Source organism: Tuber melanosporum (assembly GCF_000151645.1).
Source record: "Tuber melanosporum whole genome shotgun sequence assembly, scaffold_103, strain Mel28".
Classification (NCBI taxonomy): Eukaryota; Fungi; Ascomycota; class Pezizomycetes; order Pezizales; family Tuberaceae; genus Tuber; species Tuber melanosporum.
The window spans coordinates 280,546-304,000 of NW_003298759.1; the positions used below are offsets into that span (position 1 = coordinate 280,546).

The window sequence follows — 23,455 nt, forward strand, 5'->3', positions numbered from 1 at the left end:
AAAACATCCAGAGCGGGACGGTAATGCACGCGCGACTCTTCACCGAGCGTGGACATTTTATCTTTATTGGGCGCGAACTATGTAGTGGTGGTAGTGATAAGAAGGAAGCAATGGTCAAGATGAAACTCGCAGACGAGCCAATGGGACCCTGGTTCGGCGAGGCCTCACTTTTCGACCTCAACCAAGCGGATGGAGGAAGTAAAGGTGTCAAGTTCGGAGTCCACGCTCATTCCTGGGCGAGCAATTTAGGGAATGGTGAAATTATAGTTTCCTGGACAGAGCCATGGCCCGGTGGTGTTGAGATGGCGAAAGTCAAGTTGGTGATGCAGCGGAGTCCTCCTCCTAACGTTATTGTGTCTACCGCTGCCACTGCTACCACTGCCGTTGCCCAGCGCTCGAGACACCATAGGAAGAACGCTAGAGTGGCATTTGACGACTACTTTGACGAAGAGCCTATTCCGGAAGATCCAGAACCTGAACATGAGCCGGAACCTGAACCTAAGGAAGAAGAAGAGGAGGAGGAGGAGGAGGAAGAAGAAGTCGGCCAAGAACAGAAACTCTGCAAGAGGGAAAAGGCCCGTAGCAAAGCATTGGCAAAACTCTCGGGAGAATATCGCAGAGAAGAAGATAGTGACTCCGAGACGCAGAGTGTCTTTGACTTTAAAGCGGTCTTTCGAAACCTAGTGGCACCTCGTTCCGCTTCACCCTCATCTTTTCTCCAGGATGGAGACACACCCGAGGGAAATTCCCCACCGCTGGCTGTGCGCCCCTACTCAGGCTACGACCAACGCATCATTGTCCCAGGGGACATTACCGGCAGCTGGGTCCTGGAAGAGCGCAACCGTGACCGCACCGACGATACCTTCGATAGCCGCGACAGCCAAGACCAGAAAATTGCGAACCTCAAAAGGGAGCTCAAAGCTGTGGCAAACAGTGACAAGCGTATTAATAGCAGCAGCACCAACCCCTTGCCGTTAACAAACAACCAATCCTCCTGGATCAACAACTCTGACACAAACACTGAGCACCTCACCTCTATCTCGCCAACCACCTCCTCCCCTATCACCGCCCCCTCCTCCTCCCCCCGCCGCTACCCTCCGTCGGGTGAGGGTGCGTATCAGAATGCGCATCCATACCCACCGTCTTGCGCCTCACCACCCCTCCCGGATATCGAAGCATCCATGGCGAACCACCCGCTATCGGCCTTCGATACCCATTCCAGCTCGCAGACTACTACTGGCGTGAGGAAGAAGCATCGCGCCAAGAAGTTTCTCTGGGGGGGGAAGAAGACCCAGGAAGAGGCGCAGGTAGAGGAAGTGGTCGGTGATGGGAGCGAGGAGAAGAAGGGATGGAAGAATAGCCTCAAGAGGAGTGCTATTGCGAAGTTCTTGATGGGCGGGGATTGAGCGCATGTGTGGTTTTTTATATCATAAGGTTATGTATCATATGTAGATAAACAAATGGATAGGCAGCCGCATAGGTTATTTATTTATTCATTTATCTATCTATAGACGCAGGTACAAAGCATGGCGAGCTATGCTTGGGGGACAACTCAAGTAAGTAGTCACGCACTCTCCAAGGTATAATAAGAAATCCTTTCCCCCTCCTCCCCCCCTTGGTACCATCCTCTCAAGAGACATAATAGCAAAAGTACACTAAGCGGATGCGCCACCATCCCGATTTGCCCTGCAAATCCACGAGCGCCTCCAGACCTCCCGCAGGCTAAAAAAAAGGACAACGATTGATAGAAGGCACGACGCAAGTCATCCCCGGAACTCGAGCGCGCAGTAATGTGACAGGGTGGGGAAACAGCCACCACGGACCGGACATTCCGCCAACCCGCCACCGGACGTCGGAACCGCTATGTACGTAATGGCGGTAAAGGTAAGGCTAATCCAATTCAATCCCACCATTCCCCCACTCTCGTCATTGGAAATCTAATCGGGCGTTTCGCTAATGTGAGTATGACAGCAGCGGAGTGGCCATTTGCTAATTCTTTTTTTCTTCTTTTTTTTTTTTTTCTTCTTGATTTCTTCTACAGCGTGACTTTCTGCTCCCGTGCTCGGCGTGGTCACTCCCTCTCGCTGGGGAGAATTTGACAGAGTTGGGGGAGTGCGATGCGACACGTGAGACGGTGAATCTCGTTAACGTGTTTGGCTTCGTGAGTGATTTTTCGTGATTGGTCGTTTGATCACCCGTCATAGGGTTTTTTTTTTCTTTTTTTTTTTCTTTTCTGTTATGATACCCGGTGCTTCGGTGCGGTTAGTTGGGGGTGTTTATGTCTGAGCAGGGTTGGAAGGAGAAGATTTGTTGGGATGGATAGTCGTGGTTTTGATACTGCTGTTTTTTCTTCTTCTTTTCCCTATTTATATTCCCGTGATCCTTTGTTACTAAAGACCTTCGATTACAGCAGTATGATATTTACAGATTGCGTCGTAATTTTGGCGGCATAGTAAGTGACTAGACGGTGCGTGGGCATCTCTAGACCACCATTATCCGATCAAACGAGTGATGTTCTGTGCACTCACCCTACTTGCAAGAAGTGCGATAAAGTCAAGCAAGCGCGGAGAGTCCACCACTCGCCAGCGGACAGATCCGGCATAGCACGAAGCTCCCCGCTTTTTTCACAGCCTATATCACTTGACTAAAATGTCCGGGTTCTGGTAAAAAAATAAAAAAATAAAAAACAGTTTTTGGCGGGAGGCAAGGGTAGGTATTATGATATCATAGCATTGGCTTTTTTTAGACAGACACCAGACAAAGCAGTATGACATCACACTCCCAGGCTGTAAAAACCCATTTCCCAGGGCACCCCGATGGATAAGCGTGCCGCAGATCCCCTAGCGCATTGGTAGAAATTCGATTTTCCCTTCCACCTCCTTCACGGCAACAAACGCTATTACCCCCTCCACTCCCCCCCCCTCCTTTCAAACGTACGACACGACTGTAATACCGTATCAAGAAGTTCCTTAGGACACCTCGAATGGCACAACACGATAGAGCGCAGACACTGTAACAATCGTTGGCCTATCTCGAGCCGTTGGTCGTTTAAACGACAATGGCAGGACCTGACTTATGTGCAAACTCCTACTGTAGGAGTCTTGTGGTCTTGCCGAATGATGCGCCATGATCTGCACCCGCTGCTTGTATTATGATATATTTCAGCGGATAGAATACTGCAGAGACTAAACAAAAACACCTTCCGTCGGTCCTTTTTTCTTTCTTTCTCAATTCAACTCGCATAGTAGTGCGCTGGCTGGGGGTTTTTATTTTTATCATTTCCTTCTCGATGGCGTGTACGTGAGAGAAGGTGTGTGTGTGTAGGGGATTGTGATAGCACTCGTACTTGTATAGAGAAAGTGGCGTCTTAGGGGCAGCGAGGTAGTAGATGCAACTTATGGTACCGTATTGAAGATATTTATGGTACCATATTTGAATCAAGAGAAAGAAAGGGTTAGAAATATCACGGTAGCTATCATGTGGTAGAATGAATCGGACCCCGATGACACACGGTATAATACTAACTTGCACCGGTCTTGCAAACAAAAGCGGTAGTGCAAGTGAATAAATATCGGGAAAATACTGAACCGAATGTGTATACATCAATCCCCGACCAATCAATCAATCAAGTATTAACCTTGGCTATAGTGCTAAGGGGAAAAAAAATGAAGGAAAGAAGAAAGAGTAAAACGGAATCACAAATCCCTCCCTCACAAACCATCCAACCAACTAGCCAATCCTAATAATCCCGGCAGCCATCAACTTTTGCACCTTCCCCCTGACAACCGGGTTCTTCATATGCTCGGTAAGCGCGGCAGGGTCCCTCTTAGCTTGCTGTAGGATGCTCTGCATGACGGGGTCGGAAATGATGGCGACGATCTCGGGATCCTTTTGAATCCTCTCCATTGTCTGCTCTTCGGTCTCGCCTTCGCGAGCAGAGTACATCGTTTGCATGGCTTTTCTGGTGAGGTCCTCTATTTCCCTGGTGTGCTTGCTCTCTGTGTCTGCTTCTGTCGCCGCATTGCACGCTTCGAGGCACTTGTTGTACTCGCGCATGGCAAAGCAGGCCTGGGCTTTTCGAATGTGCGCACGCATGAAGCCCGGGTCGTGCTTAATGGCTTCGTCGCAGTCCTTGACAGCTTCCGGGAAAGACATGAGCTTGGTCAGGGCCGCTGCGCGATTGGTGTACCCGCGCGGGTCCTCCGGTGCACGCTTGATCATCTCCGTGTAGGACTTAACGGCATCAGGCCAATTTGCAGATTTGAAATATGCGTTACCCGCTTCTCTCGCTTCCTCGGCCTTCTCCGGGTCGATGTAGGAGACACGATCGCGGTCTGCTTGGGACTTTTCGACCGCGCGGAGTTTCTGGAGAATTTCGGGCGTGCGGTGTTCTGTGAGAGAGCGTTGGTAGTAATCTATTGCTGCGGGGTAGTTTTCAAGTTTTTGGTGGGCGGTGCCGATACGGCCGAAGGCTCTAGTGTTATCTGTTAGCCTGAACTGAGATGGAATGGGAAAGGGGGAGATACTTTGCGACTAGTTTAAAGTCGGCGTGGATTTCACGACCTTCTTCGATAGCCCTCTCACACTCCTTTATGCAGCCTTCGTAGTCGCCTGCCTCAAATTTGGCGGCAGCGAGATTGTTGAGGTATGTGATATCCTTGTGCAATTCCCACGCTCTGTCATAGTGCTCGATAGCAGCGTCAAAGTTGCGTTTCTTGTAGTTCTCATTACCCAGCGCTTTCTCCTTATCCGCTGCCTCCTTAGCCTCCTTCTTAGCCTTGGCCTCTTCGTCCTCTGGCTCTGGAGGCGGAGTCGCAGCTTTCTTTGGCGGTGGAGCCCCGGATGCGTCTGGCATTTCTGTGTCCCCAAAGGATCCGCTAGCCCCCCCTGGCCCGCCAGGACTGTCACCCATTTCCATCTGGAGCCCCAGTAGGGCCGCGATGACCTGCATGATCCTTGGATCGCGCAGCTCGGTCTGGATAAGGTTAGGGTCGTCACGGATTCTTTCTAGCTTTTCCATGAATTCCACATCCTCAAGGTAGCTTGAAGTCCTCGGATTTCTTGCGAGCTTTTCCAAAAATTGTGGGTCTTTGAAGAGGTTTCCCATGCCGAGATCTGCGCCTTGATGGCTGTCGCGAGCGATAGCCTCCTGTATGGTCTTTACTCCAGATTTGGCCTGCGGGTTGTTCGGGTCGAGTTTTAGGGCGTCCTCATAGGTTTCCAATGCTCCAGCTAAAAGTATTGTTAGCTAGCTCCATAAAGATGCGGGTGGGGGATGCACGGCTAAATACCTAAATCGCCTTGGCCATGGAGAGCGGCACCTTTCCTAGTGTGACCTTTGGCCCAGTCCGGCTTTATTTCTGTACAGTGTTAGCTCGGCCCGCCGAAGAGAGGAGCTAGGTCTATACCGATACACTTGACTGCATCCTTCAGGGCACCGTCAAAGTCTTTGATAGAAGCGTAACATGCGGAACGATTCGAGAAGAGAACATGATTTTCAGGATCAACCTCAATAGCCTGGGTGAAGAGGCCGCTGCTATCCGTCAGTCCTCCCAATTTCCCTCAAGACTCGAAAGAGAGGGACACATACATGGCCTTGTCGAAATCCTTCGCAGAAAAAGCCGCGTTTCCTTCGGCTTTAAGCTACATCACAATCAGTCTATTATCCCATCGTGTGATGCCTTGCTGGCTCTCATAGGGGTTTGTTGAAGAAAAAAGAAAACAAAATACCTTGTCGGAAGACATATTGCTTAGTGATTTTCCGAAGTATTAGAATTCAAGTTACAGAGCTGTAAATTGTATTCTCCGGAGGGATGGAACTATCGAGAGTGGAATAGGGGATGGGAGAGATAAGGCGGAGGAGGGGCTTGGAAAAGTGGTGGGATGGTTGCACAGTTATAGCGGGGCAAAGAAAGTTCGAGGGGGTTCCAGAAATTTGTATGGGATAGCCACCACAAGCCAACGGTAAGTCGCTGGAACGGGCATCGGAGGCTTGGGATGTGGGGTTCGAGTGTGAAAGGAGTCCCTGATAACTTCATTAACGCCCCTGATAGAATTCTATTAGGCATACCACTTTTATACTATTATGATAAGAGCGCCAACGCCGTTTGCTGTAACCCGGTAGTGAGAGCACCGTACTGTACTGTATCCTAGGCTAATTATTTAAGCCAGGCCTAGGGATGAGGATTGCAGGATGCCTTCTGTCGACAAAATTCCTGCATCAAGGTTGATGGTGTCATCTGCAATCCAGTGTAATACCGTAGCACCCGCAAGGTCATTTTTTCTTTCGTTTTTCTCATCCATTACCATCTCTCTGCACCTTACTATGATACGTTGAACTTGGTTCCTGATACCGGTATTCTCCCCCTCCATCGATCCCCGCCAAGAACTCTGCCTGCCCTCAGTTTGAGCCTCATCCCGAAACAATGTTATCCTCATGGCTCATCACTCACTTTGAGGTTCGAAGAAACAAAATCTCCCAAATCTGAACGGTAAACTACGGCACAAAAAAAAGCTGGCAAACCCAGATGCCCTCCCCCCCAAAAAAAAAGGCTATCATTGCACTTGTGTTAACTGCCTGGATTTGAGTTGGGGAATTGTATTGTGGCCCACCCCTAGAACCGGACTTGTACCAAACCCAGGGCAGTATGCAGAAGCCCTACATTACCGAAGGCGTTGCTGACGGCATCAAGGGGTAACCCGAAGGCTCCGCTCCTGCCTCGCTCTCCTGCCAATCATGGAAGGCACAAATGCCTTTTGCATAGACCCTCGATCAACTCATCCATCAACCGCCATTTCGCTCTTACCGGTATGCATCTATCGATATGGGGTTCACCTCCGCTCATGCGTCCTTGCCAAGGAATAAGGTAGGCTTTCTCTCCGCGTATGATACGGTATGATAATTTATCCATCGGTACGAGTAGGGATCGTCCGGAGTTAAGGTTCGCCCTTTGATGACATACCGCATCGGTAGGCTCCCAGTAATCCCCGAGGTGACGGTGATCAAGCTGGCATACCGGTACTCTCCTTAGACTACTCGTACGGCACCCGCGGACTCCAAATGTACCGATATCCGGGTATCCTAATGCCAAGGCCCACCAAGCTTACGGACTCTTGGCGCCAAGGTGTCCGGATATCTGAAATTCGCGAGTATCGTAGAATCCTCACACATTCTTAATGTCGGAGAGGGGGACCGCCATTAGAGTGGAATGATAGTGCGAAGAGTTGTACCGGTACTCGGGATGGCAATAGATTCTTGGATATGTTGGGGTTGCCGAACCCTCACAGATGGTTGCTTGAGCTACTATATGAGTATTCCACCAAACTTTCCCAAGCTGGGCTCATAAGCGAAGGAATGTTGAGTATATCTCGGGACCACGTTTTGTACTGTACTTTACTCTACTTATAACTGGTGTGGAGTAACCGCCTTGAACGAATTGATCCCTGAGCCTTTTAATGAGGGCTCTAGAATGGGTTACAAATTTAATTTTTTTTTTATATATTCTTTACCTTTTTTTTTTCGTTTTGATGCGCTGGTCTGCCTGTAGAAGGACATCATACCGGTAGGCACTTGGGCGGACTGTGAGGGAAGGAAAAAGTAAAGATTGTTGAGCTCGATCTCCTTCGGCTGCTGGGGTCAAGTTTTGGTATTGGATCGCAGGCGTTATCCTGTCAACACCACCAACCAAACACCGTCTACTCGTCGCCGCTCCCTGTCATTCCCCTCCCTTCTTCCCATCCTTCCACCTTCTCGGTTTCTGTCACAAGAGTGAGGAAAATTTTTATATTATTCGGGCGTCTCCTCCTCCTCGCGGAATCTCCCACCCCCCACATTCACACCGCCGTATCCACTGTCCTTCATACACTCTTCTCCCTATTGTTGTCAACTTTTTGACACTACCCATCCCGAACCCACTGCTGGTAGATCGTTCGCGAGAGTCATCAGTACGTATCCCTGGTCTTGTCACAGTCCCAAAGTTATCGTCTACAGTATGCCAAGACGGGAATACTTAACCCGGATGCTTGTCGCTGCCTATCAAGGTCTGCCTGCTTTGGTCTTGTTGCGTGGTCACGGCCCCGGGAGAGGGCATGTTTTGTTGGCCTTGTTATCACATATTTTCCCTCATTTACCTCCCTTCTGACCAGATTTTAGTTGCTATTTTCTAGGACTAATTACGCTCCTATTTACACAAGGGACAATCACTGGTACGTTGAAATCGGAAGTGGAAGATTGAGAGAAGAAAAGAACGAGGAAAAGCATCAAATCAAACATGTTTGGGCACAATCCAATTACTAGTCATTCACATAGCCGACAAAGATCCTCCTTGTCGAGTATGTTCTTCTCTGCCGCTTCTGCTGCAACTCCGAGTAAGTTAATGAATGGGGAGGGGGGGGGGTGGGCTCTTCTGGGAGCGGATATTTTAGGAGCCAATATTCCGTGTTTGTTTGTGGTTGGAGGGCTAATGTTTGTTTTGGGATATTTAGGCAACAAATCGGGTGATGGCGATAGGGCCGATTCCGAGGAGGAGACTGTGGTGGACGATGGGGAGAAGAACAGTATGTGATCAAGCAGCCATGGATGTTGTTGAGTTCTGGCGGGTTCAAGGTGGTGAAATCCATGCGGGGGTGCTAATCGAAATGCTCCAGTGCTACTCTCGATAATATCACAGCTTCGACCGGGTGCAGACTTGAGCCGAATTACACTACCGACCTTCATCTTGGAGCCGAAGAGTATGTTGGAGAGAATCACAAAGTATGAAGACAATTCCGTTGGCTTTTCGAGAAGAGGCTGATCTTTTTGTATCGTGCAGCTTCATGCAACACCCTGAAACATTACTCCCGATGAGCGAGGTAGAGGATCCTACAGAGCGGTTTATATCGGTTGTTAAATTTTATCTCAGCGGATGGCACATTAAACCCGCGTAAGCTTTATTTTTTCGAATGCTTCTTGATGGGTAGCCTTGTGCTGACGTTTTCGTAGAGGAGTCAAGAAGCCATTGAACCCTATTCTTGGCGAGTACTTTACATGCTATTGGGACTTTAACGAAACGTCTGGAACCCAAGCTTTCTACATTTCCGAGCAAACTTCGCATCATCCTCCAAAGTCTTCATATTTTTACATGGCCCCTCACCACCACATCCGTATCGATGGTACACTAAAGCCACAATCTCGATTCCTCGGGAATTCGGCCGCCTCTATGATGAACAGCTCTGTTGTGGTCCTCCGGCTGCTTAACCGGGGTGCTGCGGTTGGGAAACCGGATGGTGGGGAAAAGTACATCTTGACCCAGCCTAACATGTACGTTCGGGGGATTCTCTTTGGAAAAATGAAATATGAACTTGGCGATCACTCATATGTCAAGTGCCCCGAATTGGATCTGGTAGCCGATATAGAGTTCAAGGTCAAGGGGTTTTTCACTGGAGCGTATAATGCTATCGGTGGTTTTATCAAGAGGGAAAGCACCGGTGAGATTTTGTATGAGATAACTGGTAGTTGGAATGGTGAAATGTTCATCAAGGATGCTCTGGTGGGTTTGCCATTGTTGTGGACTATGTTTGGGGGCTAATGGGAGTAGACGGGTAAAAGGGATTTGCTCTTTGATGCCACGAACGCAAGCCCTACACCCCCGCTCGTCCGGCCGCTGTCTGAGCAGGATGGTCGCGAATCCCAGAAACTGTGGAATCCTGTTACCTCCGCTTTGAAGAAGAGAGATCAAGATGCCGCAACAGAGGAAAAGTTCCGGGTTGAAGATAGGCAACGAGAGGAGGCTAGGTTGAGGGAAGCCGATGGGGTAGAATGGACCCCGAGGTTCTTCCGAAGGGTTGATCCTGTAAGAGGAGAAGAGGAAGAATTGGATTGGGTTATCTCAACTCACATGTGGGTTGTCCACTGTTGTGGTGGTAGGTGTGGGATATGATATCTGACAAACTTGATTTATAGTGATGGGGCAACGCCCGAGGAACAAATCAAGCAAATTCTCACCATTGCCCCCATACTTACTGGGGTTAGACGAAACAGCAAATATGACATCCCGCCTCATCACTCTCATCACGAAAAGACACTAGAGGAGACCAAAGGAGATTCCAATTTACTAGATGTATCGTCTCACCTGCAACCTGCTAGTGCCGATACTCAGGTACATAGGACACCACAACCACCACCCGCTCTTGAAGTAGACTTGATAGATTTCGGATCGGAGGCTAATGTAAAGGGCGATGGCTTGGGGCCTGCTTTGGTGCCAACCAGTAAAGGAATTGCTGCAGCAGGACGTTTCGGCTCATCGGGTCTCGATGATATGCAGGAACTCGGAGGATCCTTGCCGGAGACAAAGACAGGATCGAGACGCGAAAAGTTAGAACCAAAGCCGGCGGGGAGCAGTATTGTGATAAATGACGACGGTGACAGCGACAGGTTTGAGGATGCAGTGGAAAAGTAGGTTTGGCGATTGGTGAATTCAACATGAACGGGCCGGTACTGGGGCGGGCAAAGGAGCATTGGCACTAGACAATTCACCGAGCATAATTGGCGTAGGCGTGGGGCAAGTATCTCTTTTTTTTTTTTTTGCAAGGAACCTGATGTGTATAACATTGCTATTTGGCTTTCTATTATTGCCCTTATCCCCATATTTTTTTATTCCAATCTCAGTCTTACCCTTGGCTATCGTTTTTTCTTTTCGTTCGTTTTTATATCCTACGAGATTTGTGTTTCGCGTGTAGACTTGTTTTCTGCCCACGGTTTAGAAGCGGGTGGGTGTTGCTAGATGGGGGGGGTACGTGAACCAATGCGATGTGTGAGGGTTGTTGTGAACGCCATGGCGCATGTTGAGAAAGAATATAAAGTTAGATTTGAGTGGGCGATCCGCCCTTGATTTGGCTGTCTGAGGCGGTACTCGGGAACCGGTATTCTGATGCGGTAGGAGGGCGCTTGTCTTCGAGCGATGATGGTCCTGCGAAACCGGCCTGTCATGTGTTACCGGTATGATGCTCGCCGACCGGAGGTCTGCGCGCCAAGCCTCAGAAGACACGCACAAATCTGCGCCCTTGGCGACAAGATTTCCGGCCACTGTTAGAATTGGCGAGCACATCGCCACCAAAGTGCCCAAAGATGGGCAAAGTCACGATTTGTCACTCGTGAATTCCAGGATCCATGGCAGGTATCACACAATAGGACATACCCCGTAGATTACCGTGTGTATCGTGAGTTGCTTTTAAGTCACAGCGAATATCCCTGCTTCCCGGATAGCGTGCAGGTTGGCACTAGCCTCACAATCCACACGAAATGTGAAGAATTGGCGTGCTTGTACCATAGAAGGTGCTTCTAGCGGTATAGGAACCCTGTCGTCCCCCAATAGCGAGGCGATACATATCATACGCGCAAGGAAAAGCGGCTCTGTAAAGTACAGTATGATGAAAATAAGGTGCATGTATCACACGCCCCTGGGTCCACTATCATACCCTACTTGTAGAAGTGCCAGAAAGGTGTTTGTCCATCATACCTAGAATTAACCACACATCTACGATACCATAATATTATTATTATCATAGTTTTGTAGGAGTCCCGATTAAGAACGTCAACAACCCCCCCCCTAAAGAAATCTTTCTTTCTTCGGGTTTCTTTTCTTGCTTGGCTGCTTGCTTTCTTCGAGTTGCAGGTAAATTTCCCGGTGATTTGACATACCTTGCGCTTCTTCTACTTGCCACTAGGAACGATTTATAGGGTTCACGGGTTTTTTTCATTCTCTCTTGGGGGGATTCATGGATTGGTTCTTTGAGGGTTTCTGGATGAGGTTCCCCCCCACTTCCCGGTAGGAGGAGAAGATTGGTATCATAGCATACTTCTTGTCCACAATAGGTGGAGGAAATCTGTTCCTGCCATTGGGGGGGGGGTTAGCTTGTGCACGCCCAGGTTGGAAAGTAAGTTAGTCACGTACCGTTACGAATACATTACAGAACTAACCGTTTGGTCACTGGAGTTTGTATGATATCACTTTCCTCACCTCGAGTAGGAGATTACCGTAAATTCCGGAATTATCATAACAGCCTGTAGAAGAAGTTTTTGGTCTCCCTCCGATGGAAAAATATTGACTTGGAGTATGATGTCGATTGATTGGCACTCTAACCTGAATTGTATTCTATCAGCATATCAAATCGTACCAAATGCTATCATACAAACTCTTATGTTATAAAAAGCTTTATTACCTACTCGTGAAAAATGCGTACATGAGACTTTCACCGCTTATGGAAACATTTATGTCTACTCGGCGAATGTCTTTTTTTAGCAAAAAGATTTTGAGTGTGTCCAAGTTCACATCTATTTTAGAGTAAGGGATAACTATCATAGCTAGAAATTTTCCGGAATATCATACCTTTCTGTGAGGTATGATATGATGTGAGAGGATACAGGGCAGTCACCGTAACCCTATCGGGGCGGATACCTTTGAGGTCTCAAGGGAGGGGACTGCTATGGTACAGTACCTCGTATCATTGGGGTTGAGATTATGGTGCTGTGTGGCGCTCATGCCAAGCTTGTGGCTTTGCGCCACAATCCGGACAGCCCAGCCTAACTTTGTGGCTCAACGAGGAAACTCTGCGGCTCAACATTACATTCGGACCACCATACATTAACATTCTATGGTTCTAGACATCTATGGCATTAACCAAATAATTTGCACTGGGGGGCGCTATGGGATGCGAAAAAAAAAACAAGTCGATCACCATTGGGTTATTTTTGCACTAGTCTGGCAGCCGAATGTCAAGCTGAGCCGCAATCTTATGCTAAGCTACCGGTCAGCACAAGTACTGGCCGCGGGCTGGTGAATCTCACAGGAGTTGTGGCGCCCACGGTTAACCAAAACCTTGGCACGAGTACCAATGCGGGTAGCCAGAAGCGGCTGCTGTATTGTCATATTTTAGGCCGCCAGCGGGCTCATGAGATCCCGTATTATTACCAGATTTGGGAATTGAGGGGTTCTCGCTAGTTAGAATAAGCAACATCCCAATGGCGATGAGAAAGAAGGGCAGAAAGAATGCCTCCGGATTATATCACTGGTCCGGTTCCGCTAGACGTACCGGTAGTACCCTCCAAGCTGATACAACCAGCGCCCTCCAAGCTACTAGTGCTCTTCAAGCTGCTATTACACCCCCAGAAACCCCCCAGGCCACCTCCCACTGGCAAGCTACTGGTGCCTTCGAAGCTTCTAACGTCCCTGAAGGCTCCTCTCACCCCCCAAAGATAGCAGATGACACCCCCGAACAATCTGACGCCACCCCCGCTTCTCAAATGATCCCAGAAGCCTCCAAACAATCCCCCCCAATTCCCTTTGACAAGTAATTGCACCTTTCCGAACCTACCCTGCTCTTTAAGTGAGTACTGTATTGATCCGCATAGATTTGCCTCCTCGGATATCTTCACCATCCGCGCAGGCACTGAACTCCAGGCCTTCCACGTTCACAAAGACCTCCTCGCTGGGCTCTCGGACGAAATGCGCAACCATGTATACAACGACATGAGAGAAGGCAAGGCAAACGTTATGGACCTGAAGCACATATCCCCGGAAACCATGCACCGGTTCATGGAATTCTGCTACTCTGGAGACTACTTATTCCCCCCCGGTGCCGAACGAAAAGACCCACTAAAGTACAAAGAGGCTACTGAAGCCCTCCCGATCCTACTAACGCATGCAAGGCTATACGTCTTTGCCGAGATGTTCAACATTGTCTCACTGAAAAGGCTGTCCGCGGACAAGATCATCGCAATCACACCCCTCTTCGGGAGGTTGGAGGAAAGGGCGCATGGGCTTGCAGTGATTTCCCTGATGGAATTTGTGCTGGATAATATACCCGCCACTACTGAAACGACAGATAGACTGGTGAAGTTCTTGGCGAGGTATTCCGGGTATTTTGTCGAGCAGATCGGGGGGTATCCGGAGTTCCATGCGCTTCTAGCGAGTTCCGCGCGAGAGGACTTTTTTAGGGTGTTTTGTAAGTGGGTGAGGGCGGGGGGGGATAGAGAGCCGTGGACTGATATAGAATGAGGTTTTGGTGGTGATGGGGTTTCTTGCTCGGTGATCTGGATGGCTTTTCTGGACTATTTCTCTCTCAGCCAGAGTGTTTTTCTTTTTCTTTATGACAGCAAGTTAGGTAGCAATTTTTGCAAAGAGTTCGCGGGGGTGCCCAATACAGTCCGGTTATGTTTTAACTACCGAGAGCCTTTCTACCACCCGCCCCCGTGTTCATCGCTCACACTCACGCACGAGGCGTGCAGTAATTTAGTGCGGATTGCGCCGTTTGCGATCGCATTCCGCCCCCCCAGGAGCCCAATGCCAACAATTGAACGTAGATTCCTCCCGAGGATTTGTCGAATGGAATCACAGGAGCAGAGGTCGAACGAGCAGGCGTAGTATTGAAGTCGGAGTGTTGATTGTTTTGCGAAAGGAGATGAAGGCGATTGAAAAGAAAAGAAAAAAGAGAAGGAAGCGTGGAGCAATGCCTAGAGATAGATCTACTGTCAGAAGAGAGTGACGCAAACGGTCACAGAGTGTCACTCGACCTTGGCCCTTTTCGCTCATGACGCAGGAGTGAACCAGGCTATGATAATAATAATATTATCATGATCAATGATAACCACTTCTGTTGCATATACAACCCGCCAGTATGCAACTTTCGAACTGCGGTCCTTGGCCATTACTCCATAGTATGGGTTTAAACCTACTTCCGTAAGTTGATGCCCGTTCCTATTATATTGTATGAAAAATATCATATCCATACCGTGGTATTTTTTTTGCCGGCTGAAGGTCTTAATAGCGACAACAACAATAATAATAACAGGTATCCCGAGTGATGAATCGTGTTCCCACTAATTTCCCAGCCCCCTTCCACCGGAAGACGTGAAATGGCCCGATCCCTCCCGCATCCGGCGGCGGCGGTGGTGGTGCACTTGCCAGTAGGGTAAGATGGATAAATCGACAATGTCGAATTCCCGTTCGATCCACGAGTTTGCGAAGGTGGGATGGTTTTTTTTTCTTTCTTTCTACCTTTTGCTCGTTGGGTTGTGGGGGGTTTTTTTTTTTTCCTCACAACTTGGTTGGGGTTCGGTGGTAACTTAATTAGGGATTATAGTATCACCATGGGGAGAGTGGGAAGGTAAAAAGTTCAATTTCACCAGATAGGGATCAAGAATGGATCAAGATGTGGAATGACTGCCATTGACAAAAAAAAAAAAAAAAAAAAAGATTTGAAGGAAAGGCAGAGATAGAAGAAAGAAGGAAAATTCAGAATGACTAAGCTAGAATCACACAATCTCAGATCTAACACTAGCCGATATAAAAATATCAAAAAAATCCCAAATTAACCGGGAGAGAGAGGTGAAGAAGAGAAAGACCATCCATATTAACCTAACCCCTCTACCTCCACCCCCTCCTGATCCCACCAACCCCCTCTTCGCAATAAACCTCCCAATCCACCCTCCCGACAATGGGCCCCTGGGCAATTTTCCTCGCCTCGAACCTGACACCCCTCCCAACGCCTTGGATAAAGTCGAACCTCCCCTTGGCCCTCAGCCCTCTATCGAAGAAGGTGATCTCCCCGTCGCGCGCCTCGAGTTGGACTTCCCCATCCTCGCCCGCGCGCCCGGCCCAGTAGAAGCCCACGGTGTGGTTCTTGGCGGAGGGGTAGGACTTCAGGCGGAGAACTCCCTCCATCACGCCAAAGTCGACCTCGCCGATGACGGTGTTGGAGTCGGCGTCCTGCATGAGCGTGAAGGTCAGCTCCTCCGCTTCCCAATCCTGGGTTATGGCGGGACACGCCACGTCCCAGGTTCCGAAGACATGCTTTTTTGTGAAGGCCGTGGCACCCGATTTGTGGAGGGGGGATTTGGCGTTGGATGAGGAGGTGGTGGTGGTGGAGGTGTGGCGGGGGGCCAGCGGGGAGATGGAGGTTGGTGAGCTTATGGTAGAGGTGGTGGTGGTCGTAGCGGAGGAGGAGGAGGAGGAGAATGGAGAAACAAAGACACTTCCCTCCTCTTCTTTAATGCCTCCATCCTCCTCTTTAAACACTCTCTGAAAGAGCACCACCTCCTCATCATCGCTCGCAACGTCCATCTTGAAACACTTACCCCCCTTCCCCCCTCCCCCACCGCCCTTCTTCCCCGTCACCGCCCCACCCTTCTCCCCACCTGCACACCTGTCTCCCTCGCCACCATTCTCCTCCCTCTTGGCCCTCCACTCCGCCCGCATGTACTTCTCCAAAAGCTTCATCTCCAGTGGCTGCTTCTTCAGTAGTCCCTCAGTGTACGCCGCCCTCAATCGCTTCTCCAACTCCTGCTTGCTCCCGCTGAGCGGTTTGATGCCGTAGTGCGCCAGCTGTGCCTTGCACCACTTGCCCGTCAGTTTTGGCGGTACCCATGTCTGCTTGCGTGCCGGCCTCACGGGGTTCAGGTAGTGGTTAAGTGTCTTCTTGTCCGCGCGCGGCACGTTGGAGTTCAGAAGGCCGCCTGGGTGGGTGTAGGTAAATGAGCCGGATTTTATGGGTTCTATCATGGTTGGTTGGTTGGTTGGTTGAGAGGTGAGGTGAGGTGGGCTGGGCTGGGGGGAGGGGAGTTGAAGCAGGGTTTTTATGGATGGATGAACGAATGTTACTGTTGTTACCGCCGTGGCGGGGGGTGGGGAGCTGTACGGGAGTCCGCAGATATACTATCACATACTAACGCTTTCGTCCCCACTTTTTCTTATTTATTTATTTATTTATTTTCACCTACAACTTTACTTTCCTTGCAACGGTGAAGAGATGGCTGGTGATTCATTATGCATCACTCGAACAGTTTAGCAAGCAAAGTGAGCAAACAAACTCGTCCTGCATTTCCCTTCCCTTCCCTTCCGCTCCGTCATCGTTTCGTCGCTATGATAGATACATACATGCAGACGGGTTCGGTTCGGTTGCGGATAAACCTCTCTTTCTCTCGAGTCGAGTCAAGTCGAGTCGTGTTGAATTTTGATTTTGGGAAGAAGAAAAAAGTTCGGATGGATTGGATTGGATTAGGATAATGATAAGGAAATGACAATGTGTGATCGATCGTGTTAACGAAACGACAAAGAAAACTCGTTTGTTCAAAAAAAAACCCCTTAATGCCTTTCCCTTCGCATGAGGTTGGTTTGATTGCTGTTGCCCCGATTATGATACATCACATATCGATCTCAAATCAATGTAGAATAGGGTATGCCAAATCGGCCAGATCTTTCACCTCCAGAAAAAAAAATAAAAAATGAAAAAAATAAAAACCGAAAACCCCATCACTGGCACGGACAATTTGCTAGATTACGCAAACTGGGATATCGTATCAATGACAATCCCAACTTAGAGTGAAGAAAGCTTTCTGCTAGACATACCGTCATAGCCTTGTTACAAATACACCTTCCCCACCCCCTCCCCCTTAACAAACGGGAAAATCTTAAAAAAGTTGAAGATTTGACTTTCCGTACGGCTCACAATGACTAAGGGAATATCAAATTATTAGACAAAATTTTCAGAATTCTCATACTAGCTTCGCCACTCCTCCATCTGCTACTAATGTTCTGGACCCTTTTCCCAACGTGCTTCAAAAGGATGAGAAGAAACACCAAACTCGTTACAAGAGAAATGAAAATATTAAAACCGGATTTCGTGCGCCAGGAAAAAAAAAATTACATCTTGGTAGGGACAAGAAACAACCCCCCCATAGAAAAAAAAAAAAATTAAGGCGAGAAAATTAAGAGCAAATTAAAATTAAATAAAACGAGCACCTGGATAGATCTTGGCCATTAAGAGGCGTGCGAGCGCACTTTCAATAGACCCCCCCTTCTATTCCTCGGCGACACACTACTAGCCGTCTCGGAGCTCTTGAAACTGGTCCTCAGAACAACTTTGCCCTGGCCAACAGGCACCACAGTGTCACCTCCATTGCCGGTATCATCGACAACAAACAATCCCTCTCCCAATTCCTCGTCACCACGCAGGCGGTGGTTATCCTTTGCATAGACCTTGAACTGTTGATCGGCTGTGCAATTAAAAGAGAAACTCTCTTCCCAAGCCAATTCACCCGTAGAAGACTTGACAGACTTGCTCTTATGAAGCTCTTTACCTTTATCCAGGGTCTTGAACCGGAGTTGAACGTTAGAATTAGTAGGGAATCCAGAAGCTGCAACAATTCTGACAGTCGCTGTCCCGTGATCAGCGCCTCCGGGTGCTGCACCGGGTACGGAGAGCGTGCTCGAGACGCTTCTGTTCCTGTTATGAGGACTTCCTGCCGTGGATGGGGAATGACTAAGGCCAGTACGCTTACCGGAAGCTCTCTGCCCCGGATCCAAGCTGTCTTCTGATCCGTCCAGAGCTACCAGGCTTCCATCAGGATCATAAGCTGCGACACCGCCCTCACTGATCCCTTTGGTAGCACCTCCGTTTGAGACAGCTGAACTGGGCGCTAGCATTTCCCGATCAATCTCCTCCGCAACGCCATTAGTATCCTTGGCCTTGCGACCAAATGCACTCTTCTTCAGGAAGGAAGCACCCTTGGTGATACCGCCGGCAGCAAAACCGCCAACTTTGAGCGGGGCTCCTGCAACACCAGTAGCCACCTTTCCAGGCGTAGCGAACGTGCCATGGAAGGTAGATGATCCTTGGCGTGATCTGGTGACATAGCCTGATCTAAACAGTAGCCTAAGCCTCAACTCTCCAAATCTACCCTCCTGGCCTTGTTTACCAGTGAGTTTTATCACAATAGGCTTCGGTGTGAAGGGTTCAAGCTGCGTCAAATCGATTTGGCCCTTGGCCAAGAAATCAGCTTTGCCTGCCAAATCCCAGTCAAAAATTTCAACCACGAGGTTTGCGGCAGTCCTTGACGAAACCTTAGTCTCGAAAAATTCGTTCCAAGAAGGATGCAATGTCTTCTTCTGCACATCAGTCTTGTATAATGATTTACCGTCCAAGGCAAAGACACAGAAAGGATCACTCTTGCCGTTCCTGTCTGCGGAGGGAAGATTCGCGGCATCCAAGACGTCCACCCTAAGGGTACCCATGTTGTTAATGCTCTCGCTGGGATCAAGAGTCATCATAACCGGAATATAGTTCAAGCTGATCGTGACCTTGCTGACCTCACCGTCCTTGTCTTTGAGAGCAAGGACCGTCGGGTTGTTCTATTTTTCTTTATATTAGTGATTAAACTCCCATCCCTACAAGCGCAGGAGAATATACCAAACATTGTTTCACCGTCTCCAGAGTCCCACCAGTTAATTTTCCAAGAATTTCATCTTCTTGCTCTCCATCCTTCCCATGCTCTCTCAGACGCAGAGTGACCTTGGAGAACTCGAGCTCTCTAACGAAAGCGTCGCCAACTATTAATGAATCAGTTAGTTCTAGTTCCAAAAAGGTCGGGGGTAAATACATACTTTCGCCAAACTTTGTATCCTTGCTCTTGATTCTGGCAGTGGAATATGCAGGATACAACATATCGTCCATAAGGACTTCAAGGTAGCAGCCTTTATGTGCAAATTGACCCTCGATAATCTTGAAAACCAAGAGTCCAGAATCTACAAAAAAGTGAGCATCATCCTACTTAGGCACTTGCTATTTGGGGATAGCAGGTAAAATACCGTATTTAACCAACTCTTTGGGTGTTAATTTGATCCTAGAAGTCTTCTTTTCATCGCCATCTGAGTCAGAGCCTGCGGCCGCCTCGGCAAGAGTATTCTCCTCGATCTGCGCTTTGGACTTCTCATTCTCAATATCAACCGCACTCTTCTCTACCTTTTGCTCGACAGATTGCTCGTATTTCTCGTTCTTTTCTCCCTCCTTGAGTTTACGCTCCGCCTCCTCTCCCTCCGGGTCAGCGATGTTAAGGCAGGGGTAGAAAGCAACAGTAAAGTTAAGAGTTCCCTTCACTCCACGATCCAACTTCAGGCCTTCACTGCGATTAATCTTCTCACTATGTTCAAGCCAGAGGCCATCTTCGCCTTGCTTGATATACTGGTCACAATTAACATCCAGATGACCAAGCGAACGATCCTTGCCCATATTCTCTTGGTCCATAACCTCCAGCGTCAATCTCTCTCGAGGAGAGTGGACCGGAATATATAGAATCTCGTTCCAATCCGGGTTTAGATCGTTGATGAAAGTGACGGTACGGCCCTTCTCAACTCCCGATAGCAGGACATGCACATATGGGTCGGATTTTCCCAGAGCCTCCAAGTTCCTAAGATCTCTTGCGCTCTGCAGGTGGACTCTCATAACACCGATTGGCCTAATGTAACCTCCAGTGCCTCCCGGAGCACCCTTAACAGCAACAGGTTTCCATTGAGCTGTCATTTTGACTCTCCCAGTCTTTGCCCCCGAAAGATTAAACCATTCCGTACCTTTAGAATTGCTATCAATGAGATCGTCCAGTTTGATCATGTAGGTTCCCAAGAGTGGATTTGCGGCTAGATCACGCTCATCCTTAATTTGAAGTCCCAATTTGGCAGTCTTGCGGTTGGTGACAAGAATTTCCTTGGAAACCTCCCAGATAGGATTATTGTTACGTTTGACTGTCTTCGTCCTGTTGATAGTCTTGCCATTGAGAGTCTGGATGGCGTATGGAGAGAGGAATCCAACGAGACTCTTGCTGGAATCAAGGTCCTTCGCTTGGGAGACAGTGAATCGCAAGATACCAGTGTTGCTCTCTGGTGCGGGCTCCTTTGTTCCGTCCTCCAATACTGCGCCCTCCAGGATGGGAAAGAAACGGAAATCGCACGAAACTTGACCTCTCGCCTTTCCACCAACCATAACTGGCATGACAATATTCTCTTGCTCAGGGTCATCTTGAAGTTTATGCAAGGCAAATGTAGCGATACCCAATTCCTTATCTTTCCTGAATTCGTTCCAGTCATAGACTGTCATGGTCAAACTATCATTATAGTTGTTAATAAGAATATATTTGGTCTCATTCCATTTGGGATTGGCGTCCTCATTGACAACCTTAGTCTTCCCAATTTCTTCACGGTTGTTAATTGAGAACACCGTATAAGGGTCAGGGGTGCCACTAAATTTATCAGGATTCTTGAGACCGTGAGCATTGTGAATGGTGACAACAAGGACACCAATAGCAGTATCAATTGGGGCACCTCCGAGCATTTTGGCAACTTCAACGGTAAACACCTAAAGAGAATTAGCATAATAATATAAATATAAACAAAAAGGGAAAGGGAAAGCCTGTGCCAATGCGTACATTAGGAGCGTAGAACATTGGTCCGAGATTTGTATGGATCATTTCCTGGATGAACCCATTAAGGCCTGGGAGGAAACCGATATCGATACCGAACGTCTCTCCCCCAAGTGGCTTGAGGACATAGTCAAACGTCGGTCTCCCCAAAAAGCACACGTCGACTTTCTCAATCTAGATACATAATAGTTAGTATACATCACCTTAGTTGTAGGAAATAGTAAGACGTACATGGGGGAAAGCAAGTTGAAGCTTTATCTTGACTTTCATTACACCAGAAAATGCCATATCCTCGACGACAATCGGCACCCCCTTTGAAGCAAGACCTTTGCCAACCCGGGCCTCAAGAACGACCTTGCTATCGGAATATCAGTAAAAGGGTCATTCAGGGTACGATAGTTTACTCACGGATTAACTTTATTCCTCAGTTGTCGGCTCGTCAGGTCCGAAGTGTCATTAGGAGTAAAGCTAAATTTCCAATCCATCTCGATAATATCATCTTCCGTCTTGGGATAAGTCTTAACAAACTCGATTCTGGGCGGCTTGGTTCCGAGCGTGAAGGTGGGAAGTTTTAGTGAGTCCAAGAATCCAGGCGTAGCGCCTTCCAAAACCTGGTCCACCACGTTGATAATGGTGACGGCGAGAACCGGTTGGTAAATGGGCCAAAACTTGACCGTGAATGAATTGAGCCATTCGAGAGATTCAACATCGGTATCCAACCTACTCTTTGCAAACTCGCGGGTGAGGTCATCATGAATATTACGACGCACCCGACGGATTGATGTACGATAATAGGTTGCGCAACAAGCCATGACAAGGATAACCCATCCCAGGCCACCACCGATAAGTGTCAGGAACCAGGTTGACAAACACGCAAAACCGATAACACCCGCATTGTGATACCAGTCTTCATAATTATCCGTTAGAACATCCACACATTTAGGCAAATAACAGGTACGCAAACTTACCGCCAAAGAACTTGTCATCCAGCTTGCTCTCCAGAAGTGTCTGATGATCTTCGGCCACTGCGTCATCGAGTCCGAAGGCGTCATTGAGGCTTCCAAATTGTGGTTCCCAACCAGTTCGGCTCCATTCCACATCACCGGCCTTGGGCTGGCCATTTACCACGCCGGGGGTTTTGGGAGTCTTCGGTGCGTCGGGCAAGGATTGCGCACCATTTCTCCCATTTGTCGCACCATTATTCCTATGTGATGACGCGCTATTTTGAACGGCTCGAGTCTGTTGACCACCGATACGAAGATGAGCAAGAAGAATCCAACAAAAAAAAAGAAAGAAAGGGCATTATGATTGAGAGGGAGGTTTACAATATCCGTAACTTTTCCCTTTGCTAAACCCAGTTCTCCAGGGATCGCCTATTTGTAACAATAAGGTTCATGTCATCAGCAATAACTCCTCATACCCCAGCAGGGCCTCCTCATTCCATCAGAGACCAGAAACAGGTGACGGGAGAGTTAGTAGGTTACCTTTGCTGCCTGGGCCGCCTTTTCTTCTGGTGTAGCATTTGGATCAAACTCATAAACCGTCGCCCCTCCTTTTCTCGATTCCTGTGCTAATTCATGCTCCCTAGCCTTGGCCTCTCGCTCAATCTCAGCGGCCGATTTCAGCGGGGCAACGCCTCTGTCTGTCATCCTCTCTTGTTTTATTCAATTGTGCGAGGGCGACAAAACCGGTAGAAGTAAGATAGGCCGGGAGGCACAAATTCTCTTCCTATCTCCAAGGCTTAATGCTCGCGGACTACAGGAAGGTGTTAGGCGACGTCGGTGGAGGGATGCCAAGGAGTCGAGATGCCGTGAAAATTGCAGAATTCAGTGGAAGGTGAAATTCACAACAACGAGAAGGACTAGCGGTAAAGAAAAGGAAGGAAGAGACCAAAGGAGAAAGGAGGGAACGATCCGGCGGACGAGACGAGAAATAGTAACAAGTCGCAATTCAATTGAGAGATAGACGACGTGACCACGCCGAGGGCCGGAATCAGGGCACACAGCGAGGACAATTGAATGGAGAAGAGGGCGACCGGAGGCTGGGTGAGGGGAGGACTCAATAGAGGGTGGTGGGATGAGGTTAAGGGGCGGACAGAGGAGAGGGCAGAGAAAGAAGGGCGGGAAGGTGAGAAAGAGGACGGGTATAGTAGGAGAAGGACAAGAAAGTGGAAGAAGCGAGGCAAGAGGGGCCAAACTCTGGGCTGGGTACCGGGCGAGAGTGAGAGGGAGG

At 48.7% G+C, this 23,455-nt stretch overlaps 5 protein-coding genes; 3 read left to right on the top strand and 2 right to left on the bottom strand.

The window, feature by feature from the left end:
* Positions 1–323: 323 nt before the first annotated feature.
* GSTUM_00000197001 (uncharacterized protein) lies at positions 324–1,437 on the top strand (the record flags this gene model as incomplete). XM_002835330.2 has 1 exon in its annotated part: positions 324–1,437. The coding sequence occupies one exon, from the start codon at positions 324–326 to the stop codon at positions 1,404–1,406; it is 1,083 nt and encodes a 360-aa protein (XP_002835376.1). The 3' UTR covers positions 1,407–1,437.
* A 2,215-nt stretch (positions 1,438–3,652) lies between these two features.
* GSTUM_00000199001 (uncharacterized protein) lies at positions 3,653–5,859 on the bottom strand. XM_002835331.2 has 6 exons: positions 5,731–5,859; positions 5,591–5,643; positions 5,409–5,533; positions 5,292–5,360; positions 4,527–5,232; positions 3,653–4,474 (listed from the first exon to the last, which is right to left on the bottom strand). The coding sequence occupies exons 1-6, from the start codon at positions 5,743–5,745 to the stop codon at positions 3,730–3,732; spliced, it is 1,713 nt and encodes a 570-aa protein (XP_002835377.1). The 5' UTR covers positions 5,746–5,859; the 3' UTR covers positions 3,653–3,729.
* Positions 5,860–7,527: 1,668 nt separating this feature from the next.
* GSTUM_00000200001 (uncharacterized protein) lies at positions 7,528–10,854 on the top strand (the record flags this gene model as incomplete). XM_002835332.2 has 11 exons in its annotated part: positions 7,528–7,543; positions 7,613–7,944; positions 8,153–8,205; positions 8,309–8,367; positions 8,485–8,556; positions 8,647–8,752; positions 8,811–8,921; positions 8,981–9,248; positions 9,276–9,527; positions 9,576–9,877; positions 9,941–10,854. 11 exons carry the CDS (start codon positions 7,528–7,530, stop codon positions 10,434–10,436), a joined length of 2,067 nt encoding a protein of 688 aa, XP_002835378.1. The 3' UTR covers positions 10,437–10,854.
* A 2,143-nt stretch (positions 10,855–12,997) lies between these two features.
* Positions 12,998–14,200, top strand: GSTUM_00000201001 (uncharacterized protein; the record flags this gene model as incomplete). XM_002835333.2 has 2 exons in its annotated part: positions 12,998–13,326; positions 13,388–14,200. The coding sequence occupies 2 exons, from the start codon at positions 12,998–13,000 to the stop codon at positions 14,031–14,033; spliced, it is 975 nt and encodes a 324-aa protein (XP_002835379.1). The 3' UTR covers positions 14,034–14,200.
* Positions 14,201–17,502: 3,302 nt separating this feature from the next.
* GSTUM_00000202001 (uncharacterized protein) lies at positions 17,503–23,439 on the bottom strand. XM_002835334.2 has 10 exons: positions 22,708–23,439; positions 22,549–22,596; positions 22,192–22,462; positions 21,632–22,130; positions 21,455–21,581; positions 21,230–21,397; positions 19,620–21,159; positions 19,416–19,556; positions 19,222–19,361; positions 17,503–19,163 (listed from the first exon to the last, which is right to left on the bottom strand). The coding sequence occupies exons 1-10, from the start codon at positions 22,870–22,872 to the stop codon at positions 17,793–17,795; spliced, it is 4,470 nt and encodes a 1,489-aa protein (XP_002835380.1). The 5' UTR covers positions 22,873–23,439; the 3' UTR covers positions 17,503–17,792.
* Positions 23,440–23,455: the final 16 nt, after the last annotated feature.

Coding starts and splice junctions, on each gene's coding strand:
- GSTUM_00000199001 (XM_002835331.2), bottom strand. Junction 5,534..5,590: donor AAGGATTTCGACAAGGCCAT/GTATGTGTCCCT, acceptor GACGGATAGCAG/CGGCCTCTTCACCCAGGCTA. Junction 4,475..4,526: donor GACTTTAAACTAGTCGCAAA/GTATCTCCCCCT, acceptor AGATAACACTAG/AGCCTTCGGCCGTATCGGCA.
- GSTUM_00000202001 (XM_002835334.2), bottom strand. CDS start 22,872: ATGACAGACAGAGGCGTTGCCCCGCTGAAATCGGCCGCTGAGATTGAG. Junction 21,582..21,631: donor CTGAGGAATAAAGTTAATCC/GTGAGTAAACTA, acceptor ATATTCCGATAG/CAAGGTCGTTCTTGAGGCCC. Junction 19,557..19,619: donor CAAAGAGTTGGTTAAATACG/GTATTTTACCTG, acceptor ACTTTTTTGTAG/ATTCTGGACTCTTGGTTTTC.